The 14,650-nt window shown below is 54.0% G+C and overlaps 2 protein-coding genes across 3 annotated transcripts in view; one reads left to right on the forward strand and one right to left on the reverse strand.

Moving 5' to 3' along the window:
* LOC137483441 (mitochondrial Rho GTPase 2) overlaps positions 1 to 14,384 on the reverse strand; it is a 46,126-nt gene extending 31,742 nt beyond the window's left edge. The window contains exons 1-19 of one of the 2 annotated variants that reach the window (XM_068206486.1): positions 13,887 to 14,376; positions 13,626 to 13,802; positions 13,193 to 13,310; positions 12,421 to 12,591; positions 11,102 to 11,225; positions 10,728 to 10,795; positions 10,527 to 10,633; positions 9,199 to 9,426; positions 8,451 to 8,519; positions 7,385 to 7,495; positions 7,153 to 7,298; positions 6,822 to 6,879; positions 5,499 to 5,617; positions 4,924 to 5,079; positions 4,136 to 4,263; positions 2,475 to 2,591; positions 1,723 to 1,958; positions 873 to 1,012; positions 220 to 350 (exon numbers count right to left, since the gene is read on the reverse strand). In XM_068206486.1, the coding sequence (XP_068062587.1) occupies positions 220 to 350; positions 873 to 1,012; positions 1,723 to 1,958; positions 2,475 to 2,591; positions 4,136 to 4,263; positions 4,924 to 5,079; positions 5,499 to 5,617; positions 6,822 to 6,879; positions 7,153 to 7,298; positions 7,385 to 7,495; positions 8,451 to 8,519; positions 9,199 to 9,426; positions 10,527 to 10,633; positions 10,728 to 10,795; positions 11,102 to 11,225; positions 12,421 to 12,591; positions 13,193 to 13,310; positions 13,626 to 13,802; positions 13,887 to 14,297 (2,815 nt within the window). In that variant the 5' untranslated portion in view covers positions 14,298 to 14,376. Of the gene's footprint in view, positions 1 to 219; positions 351 to 872; positions 1,013 to 1,722; positions 1,959 to 2,474; positions 2,592 to 4,135; positions 4,264 to 4,923; positions 5,080 to 5,498; positions 5,618 to 6,821; positions 6,880 to 7,152; positions 7,299 to 7,384; positions 7,496 to 8,450; positions 8,520 to 9,198; positions 9,427 to 10,526; positions 10,634 to 10,727; positions 10,796 to 11,101; positions 11,226 to 12,420; positions 12,592 to 13,192; positions 13,311 to 13,625; positions 13,803 to 13,886 lie in introns of both variants that reach the window. The other variant, XM_068206483.1, reaches the window with a different exon arrangement.
* Positions 1 to 14,650, forward strand: part of WDR24 (WD repeat domain 24) — a 249,235-nt gene that overhangs the window by 56,096 nt on the left and 178,489 nt on the right. The window lies entirely within an intron of this gene.

The raw sequence follows: 14,650 nt of genomic DNA on the forward strand, positions 1-14,650 counted from the left end.
CATGTTCCAGCCCCTCTGTGTCTGTCTTGTGAGGGGCTCAGAACTGACCCCAGGACTGGAGGTGCCTCAGCAATGCCCAGGGCAGGGGAAATGACAAAGCTCAGAAGGTTCACTGGGAAATATCACTCCAAGCAGGATGAGTTTGGGTTGGCTCTGGGGTCAGGATAACTGTGCTAACACAGAAAAAGAAGAAAGGCAAGCCCAACCCCAGAGTCTTACCCAGGACTCTCAGAACCTGGATTTTCCGTGCCACAAGTCTGTACAGAGCCAGAGTTCCCTGCAAGCAGGAGCTGAACATCAAATTGCCATCTGGAGAGAAGGTCAGCCCGGTGACAGCGGTGCGGTGCTGCCTGAAAGAGGGCAGAAAACGAGGAAAAAGGGAAGGGAAGAAGGAATCTCAGACAAAGGGAACAGTGGTGATGTCGAGTGTAACACAGTGAAGAACCCAAGAGGATAAATTAACCAGGAACAGAGCAGGACCCTGCTGTGCTCACCCCTGGAGCAGCCCAGGACAACCAACACTCCGACTTGTCGGAAAACCGAGCAGCAAGCGCAGGCTCCAGCCTGGATGGAACCTGCTCCTTCTCCCTTTGAGCATCCTCCAAATCCCACACTGAGGCTCACAAGTGCTCCCTGCCCAGCTGCTCCCTAGGACAAGCTCTTTCCTATTGCTGTCCACTGGGAAGTTACAATGCAAGCCCTCATGGCTTTCACAGCTTGGGCTTTCACCACCCAGAGCCTCGGCAGTGGGATCTGCCCCAAACGCACCCAGCTGGGACCTGAGGCTTGTGGAAGCTCCACAATTGTCACTGTGGTTCTGTCTCATCACCAGGACACCCAGTTAGACCCCGTGTAGCTCCCACTTCACTCACTTGTGCTCCAGCAGGAGGTCAGAGGCAGCCAGACCGAAGGTCCTCACCACCCCGCTGTCGAAGCCACAGGCCAGCATCTTCCAGAAGGGGTGGAAGGCCACAGTACAAGGAGTTTCCTCTGCAGCTGAAAAGTCATACAGCTGCAGGGAAGAGACACGACAGGCATGAAGCTGGACAGGACTGGAGCTGCAGCTGGACCCGACAACTGATCAGCCTCACATCGCCACCATGAGCATTTCCCTGCTCCTGCCTGGATGGATCCAAAGCCCACTGAAGTCCTGGGTCTTTGGGCACTCAGATAAAGCCCTCGGGTGTTATGGTTTGTGCTAAAAAGCAATCTTCAAAAGATGGAGGAAAAGGAAATAGTTTTGTCTAACAACACTTCAGAACTCTGTACTTCCAAAGGGTCTCTTGCCCACGGTACCCCTCAGGCTTCAGGGAGGGCTCCTGAACTGTGGGGCTTTGATAAATGGACCAAACAGATCAGGGAGACTCTTAATAAACATGAGACACTGTGGATATTGGCAGTTCAGTCAGAGAGAAAAAGAGAAAGATTTCTGCCAGGTTAAGCCTGGGAAAAAGTCTGGGAGGAAAGTAAACAATCTATGGTCTTGTTTTCTGTTCATATTGTTTATAGATATGTTCTACCACACTGACCTAAGTCCAGTGCACCAATCAGGTGAAATGTTTTTACTTTAAGACCAACGGAAAGAGTCTTCATTATGCTCTCTATAAAAGAGAGACATACTTTGAATAAACACTCATTCTTTGCCTTCTGAAGATGAAGTCTCTTCATTCCCATCCCTGCCTCAACAGCGACAGGACACCACCTGCCTCTTGTGCCACCCACCTGCTGCCTGGAGGCGAGGTCCCACACTCGGATGGTGTTGTCCTGGGACACCGTTGCTATCTGCTTCCACTTGCCCTCCACCGAGAAGCCCAGCACAGAGCCCTCGTGGGAGCGCATCAGCGTGTTGTAGTCCCGGGCCTGGACATCCAGGTAGCCCAGAGTGCCAGCAGCTGTCGTGGATAGGACTTTGTGGCTGTCTGGGCTGATGCAGACAGAACTCACGGAAGCCTCATGCTCTGGGAAAGACACAGGAGTCAACAAATCCACTGGGAAAGGAGCAGCTGGAACACAGCTACAGACCCACATTTAGGAAAGCAATGCCCACAGGAATGAGCAGCCCACGACCTGAAGACTGAACATCTGCAGGTGTGAGTTGTGACAGATTAAAGAGATTAGTCTCTGCCCTTTCTAACGTCCCTGGGCTCTGCTGTAATGCTGAGTGTTTCAAAAACAATCAAGAACTGCTCGACTTTTCCCCCAATTTTTTATGGACAGATGAGCCATGGCTAAAAGGGGATAAAAATCAAGATGGAAAGTCTGTTCTCTCCCAGGAGGTCCTGCCTTTTTCCTATGAGTTACAAGAATAAACATGAATAATTGCCACTGAAGACTTCCAAGGCAGTCAGGCCTGGAGGCAGCACACGTAATACAGCCCTGACTCATGAGGATTGCTGTGGGAGCTGTGGCAATGGAGCTCTGGATCTGCAGCAGGAGATGTGGAGCTCGGAAGCACCACTCCCACCTCTACTCACCTGCCTCTAGGACAGCAGCTGAGAAGTCCAGTAGCCACAGCCTCATGTAGCCATCCTCTGATCCCGTGGCACAGAAGGTCAAGGACATGCTGATACTGTTTATAGCAATCCCAGGGCCTGGAAACCCAAAAAACAACAGCTCCTTACAGAGGTGATGCAAGAAAACTCCACCTGAGAGGGGGCCCACCCAAGAGCTGAGTCTGGTAGTCCACCCACAGCCAGCTGGAGCCTGAGGAGGATGCAGGAACCCCACAGTGACTGGCAGAACAGCTGAAGGGTCTCAGCCAGCCCTCCTCAGGGCTCCAAACTCCTCTTTATCATTGTGAAACTCTTGCCAGGCACAGAAGATTCCTACCCCTGCCATATTTTTGCCTCAAACACGTTGCTCTGTTTTTTTGAGAGTTTTAAAGTTGTTCTAAAAGTTTTCTACCTTTTCTGATGTTTACATATTTCTACTGAATTTTCTCACACTGTTCATGTAAATAATGATTGTTTTGTAATTTTTTTTGTGAGTGGAGAGAATTGATGAACTGTTGGTTTGACCATTGTGGTTGGAAAAGTGGCAATTTCATCCTCCAATCCACTGCCACTTTTAATATTCCATATATAGTGGAGTCAGAAAATAAAATCTCTTTTGGCTCTTTTTTCCCCCCTCTTTTACATAACATAGGTCTGTGAGTTATTTCGTGTCATAGTGTGACAGCAAACAGGATCCTGCAGCAAAGGATATCCCAGATTAACTGCCTGAGGTACAAACCCTTTCACTGCCCTGTCCCAAAGCCTCTCTGCAGAAGGGAGATACAGATCCACAAACTGGGAGATTTTGATTCATAGACTCATTAAGGCTGGGAAATCTCATTGAGTCCAACAATTATCACCCCACCAGCCCACGTCCCCATCCACAGGCTTTTTGAACATTTCCAGGGATAGAATGGGCAGCTTGCTCCAATGCCTTATCACACTTTCAGTCAAGAAATTTTCCCCAATATCCGACCTAAATTCAGGTATAAAGGCCATAAGTCAGAGCCAGCACTGAGACCAGGAGGCACCAAGGACTTTGTTTCATCTCCTCCTGGGCCCTTTCTTGCCCATGAAGTGAGAACTGCAGTTACATGCCTCTCAAAGGCCACATTATAGATTAATTAGCTCAATTTCCCAAAGCAAACTATGCACTAAGTTTTAAGATATCAGAGCAATCACACTTGAAAGTGAATTCTTCCTGCTGTTCAAGTTAATGGAAGAGCTGAAAGTTGGTCTACTTAATGTAGAGCAACAAAGATTCCCCAAACGCTCTGCACCAGCTGAATAATGAAAAAATCCCCAAATTCATCTTTTTCGTTCATCTCAGTTCTTTTTCCATCTCTCCATTAAGCCTCCCATCAGCAAATGAAGACCTTGTCTCATGTTTCTAAAAGTAGTGTTTCTCTGAAAGTGCAATCAGCATTTAAAATGCTAAAATCTTTCTTAAAACGATACTTTGCTGTACTAAGGAAGATTATTTGCAGTCCTTAAGAGGCAAATAGCAATGATCTAATCAACCCCAAAATAATTCTTCAGCAGTAGGTAAAGAGCTGGTTGATTTGAGCAGATTTCTGACCCTGATGGTGGTGGAGGTGGTCACTGGTTGTTTTTACCCTCTCCCTGCCTGCTCCTGCTCCCACCTGAGCTGCTCCCTGCCTGCTCCTGCCCGTCCCCCTGGGGCTGTGCAGGCAGCAGGCGCCGTGCACTCCGCACACAGATGTTCTTGTAGTCCACCTCCAGCACGTGGCCACTCCTGCTGCACACAAAGCTGTAAAAAAAACCCAGGAGAGACTTGCTTTTAGTAAAAAACCACCTTGGTTTACCTTGTTTGTGTAAAGCAATCCTGGCTCACAAGTAATATAAGAGGTCAACAAGGTGTTCAAGTGTTCAACACACCTCCAAAGAAGTCAGAGCTTCCTATTTAGTTTCCTGAGCCTTTGGAATAGAAATTAGTAAAAGAGCTAAAAGCTTGCCATAAGCTCCAGAAAGAAGCCTCCCTCTGCCACAGGCTGGCTGAGCTGACAGCTCTGCCTTTGTGGGACAACATGGGGTGGCAACAAAGGTCTGGCTTTGATGATTAAAATAAAACAACAAAGTGTATGTCTGTATGCAAGAGGATGTGTAGCAGGCTCCTCCCGCTGACCCAGGAATCCAACAGACAGCTTCAGGTGGGGAGAGTCACTAAATATGGCACAACAGCAGCATGGCAAGAGCAAAGAGGCTGTTCTGCAAGCAGCCAAACCCCTTCTGGGAGGTGACATGTGCTGAGCGGGGAGAGCCTCTCCCAGCTCCAGAAGGCAGCTGTATTTTGAGGGAGAGCCCCAGCAAAGCGCCGTGGTGGAGGGGGAAGGCGCGTGCTAAGCAGGGAGAGCTGCAGAGCTCCCTCCTGCCCGGCTGCCCGGGACAGGTGACACTGACAGGCCCTTACAGTGCACGGTCCTCCGGCGCCTGCTCGGGCCCCGCCTCGAAAGCCAGGTCGGTGAACTCCAGGGAATGGTACTCGCCCAGGTTGACGGGACACGAGCGCAGGGCTCCGCTCCGCACTCGCCACAGCCTGACGTTGTCCCGGCCACACGACACCATCCTGTCCCAGGAGACACGGCCTGAGCACCAGGGCAGGCTCCCCAGGCCCCTGAGGGAAGGGCAGTGTCCCAAGGGCCACTGGCAGCAAGGACTGAGAGCAGGAATGGCAACCAGATGGCTGCAGCACCACAATTCCCCCCCAGCCATGCCAGAGTTACCAAATAAAATATTTATTTTGGTTTGGGGTGAAGAGACCTTAAAGCTCATCTCATTCCACCCCCTGCCATGGACAGCAACACCTTCCACTGTCCCAGGCTGCTCCAAGCCCTGCCCAACCTGGCCTTGGACACTTCCAGGCATCCAGGGGCAGCCACAGCTGCTCTGGGCACCCTGAGCCAGGACCCCTCCACCCTCCCAGGGAACAATTTCTTCCCAATATATAAGAATCAATACTTTCAATTTCTTTTCCTGGCACGCTACCTGGTGTCATCAAAGAAAGCAATCTTCATGGCCTGGATATCCACATCTGTGTGTGCTTTGGCCAGCACAGTCACGCCTCCACCACAGGTCACCTGAGCAGTGTTCCACACCACCACCATCTGAAGCCAGAAAATACGATGGGAGAGCTGCTCAAAACCTTGGCAGCAGAAGAGCTTTTCATCCCACAGCTGCTCCAGAGCTGGGCACAAAGTATTGATAACAGAGCTGGAGCAGGGAAATAAAACCCATTGCACAGAGGGTTTAGGACAGTCCAACAGCTTTGCAAAGCTTCATGGCAATATCCTTGTCTGCAATCCATAATTAGAGGTTCTAAATCCCAGGGCTGCCTGGCAACGGGGCTCAGACTTGGAAAGAAAATCCACAGATCCCTGGGAACTCTGCCTGCTGGGATATAGGAGCTGTCCCAGGGCTGAGGGAGCAGGAGACAGCACGTGTCCACTGCTCAGGACAGGTCTGTGTGCCCTCAGGGCCCATCACCAGGGACAAGAGTCAAACCCTCTGCGCAAAGCAAAGGGGCAGATGCCTGCAGAAATGCAGGAGGATGCTCTGCATTCCAGAAAAGCTTTAAAACCAAACCCAGCATCACTTCAGAGGCTGGGATGGGCTGAGGCATCACCCTGCGAGAGGTACTCCCCCAGCACCCCCATTCTCCCACCCCGCTTTCACCCACTGATCCCACCTCCCCAGCTCCCACACGGATCACAGAACAGTGCCACGTGCTGGGAAAAACAGAGAGCACTGTGTGGTTTTTATTTCACTTAGTGATGGCACAGCTAATTGCTGATGGTCGTCACTAAAGGATAAAAAACAGTTCCACTGACAAAACAAAACCCCCAGTCCCACGGAACAAGTTTATTTTTGACTGCTACACGTGGGATCTGCGTCATCCCCAGCTACAAAGCTGGGTGGCAGCTCCAGTGCCAGGCATCCCTTCCCACAGTGATGCCTGGAGCTGGAAGATTTCACCTTCTATCTTGCCCTAAATGCTATTAAAATAAAAACATAATCCCATCACCCTGCCTGGGTCCTGGCTGGGACCACTCCAGGGACAGAACAGCCCCATAGCACAACCCCAGCAGGTCTCTCCAGCTGCTTCCAAAAGGATTTGTTCACTTGCAGCTGAGGAACACCCACAAGCATCAGGCAGAGGGAAAGTATTCTCTAGGCAGCTAAGGAGAAAGGGATGTTCCCCAAGAACATGTCTAGGAAAGCTGAGAGCAGAAGTTTGCCTGGAAAATAACTACAGAATCTGGAAGAACAGCTCTCTCGGGGAAATCTCCCAGCCCCAGTGCCAGCTCTCACCGTTTTGCTGTGCACGTCCTTCCCGACACCACACAGAACAGCTCCACTGTGGGAAAAGCTGCAAGAAGAGAGACCTGGTGAAAAACAGCTCCTTGTACCCTGGGTTCATCCTCACAGGGCATAAAAGGGGACAAGTAGTGGGGATGGGGAGACAGCAAGACCTGAGGGATAAGCCCAGCACAGAGCTGGCAGCATATCCAGGCCAGCTGCCAGCGGGTTCGGTGACAAACACAGGCAGCTGCAATTCATGCCTGGTTTATCAGGCAGGAATAGCACGGAAGAGCCGCTGTGCCGCAACGCTGAGCACGCCCCTGCACGCACTGCCACCCACCTGAGGGACACGAGGGACTGCAGGTAGGTTTTGAAGAGGCAGAGGCAGGCTCCCGTGGGGAAGTCCCAGAGGCGGCCCAGGCTGCGGGGCCCGGCCTGTGCCGAGGCCAGCACGGCGCTGCTGCCGCTGAACGCCAGCGCCGCCACCTGCGGGAAGCACGGCCAGAGAGGAGCCCAGGAGAGCTGAGGGTGCACGGACAGGGCTGCCATCACGGCTTGCAAGGGCTACTCACCTTGTCTGTGTGGCCAAGGAAGAACCTCTGCTCGCCAGTCTTGAGGAGCAGGGCGACGATGACGGCGTGGCAGGGGTACACCACGGCCGTGCTGTCCTGTGTCCACAGAGCCTGCAGCACCGAGACAGGGGGGGCACGGCTCCAGAACTGCCCCACAGCCCAGGCACAGAGCTCTTCCCCAGCCCTGGAAGTGTCCAAGGCCGGGAAGGATGGGGTGTGGAACAACCTGGGCTAGTGGGAGGTGTCCCTGCCCGTGGCAGGGGATGGAATGGGATGGGCATTAAGATCCCTTCCCTACTATTGAACAGCAGATACAAGGAAAATGACATTGCTGGCAGAGCCTTGAACTGACTGAACCAAACCAACCCTTCCTTTACCCTAACACAGACTACAAACAAGGCCCAGTGTGCCACAGACACAACCCAAAACACAGCCCTTCCTTTCCAGCCTCCAACAAAGCAGCAGCAGTTTTAATGTGTTAAAAAGAAGTGAAATTTAGTGAAGGGTCTGGAGCACAAGTCTGATGAGAAGCAGCTGGGGGCCTCAGCCTGGACCTTCTGGGTCTCCACAATTCCCTGACAGGAGGGGGCAGGCAGGTGAGGGTCAGGCTCTGCTCCCAGGGAAGAAGGGAGGAAACAGCCTCAAGTTGTGCCAGGGGAGGTTTGGATTGGATACTGGGAATATTCCTTCATGGAAGGGGTGGTCAGGCACTGGCACAGCTGCCCAGGGCAGTGGTGGAGCCACCATCCCTGGAGGGATTTAAGACATGTGGATGTGGCACTTGAGGACATGGGTCAGTGGAAGGCCTGGGATTCCTGGGAAAACCAGTAGGAATGGATGTCCTTAGAGGGCTTTTCCATCCTATGATTCTGACTAATGGGCCCCATAATTTTTAATTCACCATCCTAACAGCAGAGCAGTTGTCACAGATGCTCAGACCCACCCACTTTGGGATCATTTTCCACATCAAGCAGTGCCACACTCAGCTGCATTGCACACCTCCAAAACATCCATATCCTGGCCACACAAAGACAGATCAACTCCCCAGATCACCCAAGCCACTGACCCATTTGGTGCTGCAACCTCCAAAGCCAATAATTGTTCTCAGCTTCAGGATGGGATCTGGTACAAGCCCCTGGAAAAGAAAACCAGACAGAACCATCATGCTTAGAGCCAGGCTGGGCTCCACCCTCCATGGGGCACCCCAGCCCCAGGGCTTGGCTCTCTGAAGCACAGAGGCAGCTTTGGGTTTCTCCGGTCAGAGGGGATAAGTTGAAAGCATTTAACCTGGCAGAGTCAAAGCTGGCAGCAGGAGGAGCTGGGGTTTCTGAGTTAAGCAGCTGTCCCATCCAGCTTGGGGCCACTGGGGGGCCTGGGGCCACTGTGAGAATCCCAGACTGGTTTGGGTTGGAAGGGACTTAAAGTCCATCCACTTCCACCCCCCTGGCCACAGACAGGGACACCTTCCACTAGCCCAGCTTGCTCCAAGCCCCGTCCAACCTGGCCTTGGAGACTTCCAGGGCTGTCCTGCAGGCTGGGGCTCACCTGTGGGATGGCATAAGGGCCAGAGCCCTTCCTGTACACACCTGGCAAACCTGTGGCTTAAGGTCAGCACATGTGAACACAGGGACACTGTCAAGGCAAGTAGAGTGCTAGTGGGAAGAACTGCTCCTCTGCATCTCTTGGACTCCGTGAGTTTAACTGAAACTCCAGCGTGAACCTTGTGTTCCCTCTCTCCCTTCATCAGAAATAAAGGGAACTACTCCAAAGAAATACCCCAAAGCCACCCCGTGACCCTCCAGAACGTCACACACCTCCTCCAAGCCAGGGACAGCTCGGGTTGTCAGTCCCCTCCTCTGATGAGCATAGACATGGATGCCACCATCACTGAGTGGCAGTGGCTGCCTCGTGTCCCCTGCACTGTGCAGCCTCTGCTTCTCCTCCAGCATGGGGTCTCCAGCAGGAACAGCTCCCAGAGGCCCTGGGACTGCCAGGTGAACCTCAGGGATGCTTTTCGTGATTGCAGGACACCGATGTGGCACCTGAGAATGAGGAAAGCCTCAGATAGAGCTCAATTCTGCTCCCAGTGCCCTCCACCTGCCCAGGGGCAGACAGGGAGACACCCACATCTGTCCTGAGGTCTCTGCATAGCAACACAAACAAAGAGGAAAAAATGTGGAGGCAGAGCAGCCTTGTGGGTACCTGGCTTGGCCAGGTTGTTAACCAGCTCTCTCCTTACATCCCCAGCATTGTCTGTGCACAGTTCATCTCCTCCAGACAGCAAACCAGAGCCTTGTCCAAATGCTCCTGGAGCTCTGGCAGGTTTGGACCACTGCCCTGCGGAGAGTGGTCAGTGCCTGACCACCCTCTGGGGGAAGAACCTTTATCTAATATCCATTAAAACCTGCCCTGACACAGCTCCAGCCACTCCCTGGGTCCTGTCCCTGTCACAAAGAGCAGAGATCAGAGCTGCCCCTTGGAAGGAGCTGCAGCCCCTGACAAGGTCTGACCTCAGTCTCTTTCTGCATCTGATCAAACCGAGTGACTGCTGCACCTCTTACTCTTCCCCTCTAGACCCTGCACCACCCCCACAGCCATCTTTTGGACACTCTCTAATAAGAGAGGCTGTGCTCCTCAGTTCTCCCTCTCCACAGCATGAGGATGGCTTCCCCCAGTCCCTCTCCCAACACCCACCACCACACTGGTAAGCCAGCCTGGACACCAGCTCTCACATCACCCCCAGTGGGGAAGGGGAAACCAAGCTGAGGGCAGCTGCCTGCAGCCCCAGCAATGCCAGCTCCACAAACTGCTCTGCTCCCTGAGGGCACTGCTCACACTCCCTAGTCTCCAGACCTCACTGCCTTATCTATAACTTGAAGACACAGCGATCTGCTGCCTCCACAGAGACAGGGAAGATGGATGTCTGGAGATTCCAAGGTACTTGGCACATCTCCTGTCTCTGTGCTGCACCACACTGAAGCCCTAGGCAGTCACTGCAGGGCTGTGGTCACCAGACCGTGCCTGGAACAGCTGCCAATGACAACAAGCAGCTTCTACATCTTAATTTAAGACACAGATGCAGGGAAAAGCTCCATGGGAAGCAGGAAGGAAGGAGCTGCAGCCTCCTCCACAGTGCACTTACAGCTTTGGGGCTGCTTCTCTGCTGGATGGGGGACAGGTCACAGACTGCTCTGGAGAGTGTCACCGGCTGGGTCAGCGGGCGGCCGGGCTCCTCTAGCACTTGGTCACCTGGGCAACACAAGGAGCAGGTCGAGCTCTTTTGGAAACCCAGGGCACCCAAGTGGGGTGGCACAGTCTTGGCTGCCGTCCCCAGCATTCCCACCTGCCACGGGATGTGGGAAGCTCTTCTGGATGGAGTTGTGCAGCAGCTTAGCCCCCTCAGATGGGAACCTGAGCAGAACCAGAGGAAGACACCGTGTCACTGGGATATTGCATTGGCACCTCAGCCTGGCACAGAGGCCTCTTTGCTGTCTCCTACAAGATCCCTTCCCTTGTGCCTCATGCTCCTCCAAACACAGGGGTACCAAAGGCAATGACACTAAGGGTGTCTTTGTTACCAACACCTAAATGCTGGAGGTGGGGGAACCACAACCCAGGTTCACCTGGATCTGTATTCCTTAAGTGGCACTGCCCATCCTGCCCCTCCCAGGGGTGCAGGGAGGCCTGGGAGCTGCAGTGGGATCGGAGCAGCCCTACCTGATGTAGTCATAGAGGTCGTGCCACTTCTCCCCCTTGGGCACAGGAAAGGCCAATTCCCGGGGCATGGGAGCCACCCCGCGGCAGGACAGGTCACCCAGGCGGGCCTTGGCAAATGTCACACCTGGCAGGACAGGGACACACACACAGTGAGCTCCCCACGCCCAGAGAGCTGCCTGAAATCCCACTCCCTGAGGGATACACACCACTTCCCACCGGAGAAATAAAGAGCACAAAACTGAGGTTTGCAACAAACCCACCTTGCACAGGTAGTATTCCTGGCACTCTCAACCTCCAAAGAAGAGCCCAGAGCATAAACCCTTGGATTTCAGTTATAAACCCCCAGGCTCAAGATTCATGTCATGTCTGTTCACTGATTCAGCAGTTTCACATGATTTCTCTTAAGGCTCATTGCCCATTTTCTTATTTCCTCCATGAATTTTAAAATTTAGGAAAGTGAAACAGAAAAGGTTTCAAGAAAGATATAAAAAGTTTCAGGAATTTCAAAGCAGCCTCTATAACTTCCTCCTCACTGATGCTTCCCAGCAGGCCAGGCAGTTCAGACAGAATTCCAGCACAAAAAGGGAAAGAGAGAAAACAAAGGACTTGACCAAAGTACCTCTGCCACACTGAGCAGGTGGATAAAAAAAGCAGGTTGGAAGATTTTTGACACAAAAAAAGCACAGGCTCTTCCAGCAGATGAAAGCACAAGTCTTGCAGAAGTGAGGCTTGATGACACCTTTCATTTTTACCCCTGAAAAAATTTCTAACCTTAGAAAGATATTTAACTTTGCTCTTTTTATTCACTTTTACAGCTGGAAAATGAGAGGATATTTTCCTCCAGAGTTTGGAAGACTGTATTCCATTCCAGATTTCCTTCCAGTGCCTAAAGGGGCTCCAAGAGAGGTGGGGAAGGACTTTGGACAAGGGCCTGGAGGGACAGAACAAGGGGAAATGGCTTCAAACTACCAGATGACAGGGTCAGATGGGATATTGGGAAGGAATTGTTCCCTGGGAGGGTGGCAGGCCCTGGCACAGGGTACCCAGAGCAGCTGTGGCTGCCCCTGGATCCCTGGCAGTGCCCAAGGCCAGGCTGGACGGGGCTTGGAGCAGCCTGGGGTAGTGGAAGGTGTCCCTGCCTGTGTGGAAATGTAACATTGTACCAAGTATTTTGCCCTTTCTGTTCCCATCATAGAGGACCAGCAGCCCAGTGCTCTGCCAGGGCTGCAAACTCAGCTTTGAACCCCCATGGGCTCCCCTGAGGCTGGGCTGGAGTCTCAGGAGGAAGCAGAGGCCAGCCCGAGCTCTGGGCTCCTCACCTGGCTCGAACAGCAGGTCGCTGGTGCAGAGGTTTTTCACAAGCAGGCTGCAGCAGAGTTTGACCCCCCTGAGGTGGCTGTACCTGCGGCTCAGGTACAGGGCCAGGATGGAGGGCAGGTCCAGCACCAGGCACGTCCAGCGCACGTCAGCCGGGGCTGCTCCGGGGACACCTGGAGGAGAGGACACGTGGGAAAGAGGCTACAGACATGGGCCTTGCTGGACAGGAGACACAGGGGTCACAGGGCTCAGTATGAAGTATTTGCCAGGCAAGATTCCCACCAGGCCTGTGCCAAGTGGGAGATGGGAAAATATGTCTTGTAGGCTCAGGGGTGGGGAAGGACAGACAGGCATCCCACCACCTCCATGGGCTCATGCCTGGCCTGACACTGCACCCCATTGCTTGGGAGAACAGGGATAGGGGACAGCCCAACCAGGAGCTACAGCTCTGACCTGGCTGCAGAGGGGCTCCTGCTCAGGCAGGCCCCGAGCAGTGGTTATTTTATGATAACCACTGTTATCATAAAATCCTGAAATGGTTTGGGTAGGAAGAGACAACCTTTAAACCCATCTCATTCCATCCCCCTGCCATGGGCAGGGACACCTTCCACTAACCCAGGTTGCTCCACATCCCATCCAACCTGGCCTTGGACAATCCCAGGGATGAGGCAGCCACAGCTTCTCTTCAAACACACCGAATCAACTTGAGAACAGAGTTTACTGTCTAACAATTAGTTTTGGTGGTGGTGTGCCAGTCCAGCCCCAGCTCCTCACCCCGCCGGGCCGTGCCCTCGCTGGCTGCCCCGCAGACGAAGGGGAACTGGAGCCAGGTGGCCGTGGATTTGAATTCCTTGAAGAGGTTGGAGAAGGAGATGCGAACCACCTGGTTTTCCTGGGAAGAGACACACACACACACACACACACACACACACACACACACACACACACACACATGGAGCTTTAGTCACCCTGGTGGCTTCGGCAGGGAAGTGCTGCAGAGGAGAAGGCATGTGGCCCTGTCTCCTGTCCCCTCCACGTCCCCTGGCCCTAGTGGAGATGCCACCAGGATGGAAATCATCTCCAGTCTGGAGTGACCCACCAGCAGCAAAGAGCAGCCACATCCTGAAGGCCCCAAGCCCACCAGTGCCATCCCCAGTCCTTCAATCAGCCACAATGGCAGTTTGAGAGGCCACCCCGTGTCACGGACCTCGGTGGCGACATCCAGGTGCACGAGGAAGTGCTTGTGGGGCAGGGGCCTGAAGAGGACGTAGAGGTAGCGCCCTGTCAGCCCCAGGGACTGTGTCCCTGCCCGTGGCAGCTGCAGGTAGCTGCTGGCTGGGTTGGAGCCTCGGATACGGTAGATTGTTCCCTTCATCCTCGTGTCCTTTGGAAACCAGGGGAAGATGGGGGCTGGGTGAGCACTGCCCACCCTTGGCCAGTGCCCCCCAACCCACGGTGGCCCCGTTACCGTGAGGGCGGCCACGTCCCCCTCCTTGGCAGAGCGCTTCCACTCCTCCACACGGAAGTGCTTGAAGATGTTCAGGTAGGGACGCTGCCAGGCTGCCAGCACCGGGATCATCGGGGGGATGGAACCCCAGCCTGGACACCCCCCCATTGCCCCCTGTATGCCCCGAGGTCCCATTAGCATCCACCCCACTGTCTGCACGTCCTGAGTCTCCCCAGCCCCAGTGTGAACCTCATGATGCAAGCCTGGTGATGCCCCCATTATCTCTTTGCCCGAATTCCCCCCAGCCCTGGTGACACCCCCAAGCCCCAGAGTCCTGCTGAGAGTCACCTTACTCCCCTCCTCCAGGCCCCTCCAGCCCCAGGAATGCCCCTGGAACCTCCAAGCCCTGAGCTCCTCCAGTCCCAATGACATTCCAACCCTGCAGCCCCGGTGCTGTCTCCGTGCCCCGAGCACGGTGACAGACCTGCTCAAGGAACGCCATGTTCCGGGTCCTCCCCCCGGTGGCAGCCCAGTATCTCCACGCTCCAAGCCTCCCCAGCCCTGGTGGCACCCCGTAAACTCCATGTCCAGAGCCCCATGCCCCGTGACGCCCTTGTACCCCAGTGCATGCAGTCCCCCAGCTGCCGCGATGCCCCTGTGCCCGGTGACACCCCCGGTACCCCCATACCCGGTGACAGTGCCCCGAGCCCCCCAGCCCCAGGGACGACCCTGAGCCCGAATCCAACCAACCCCAGCACGACTGACATCCCTGTTACCGCCGCTCC

This window comes from Anomalospiza imberbis, chromosome 16, assembly GCF_031753505.1.
Source record: "Anomalospiza imberbis isolate Cuckoo-Finch-1a 21T00152 chromosome 16, ASM3175350v1, whole genome shotgun sequence".
Lineage (NCBI taxonomy): Eukaryota > Metazoa > Chordata > Aves > Passeriformes > Viduidae > Anomalospiza > Anomalospiza imberbis.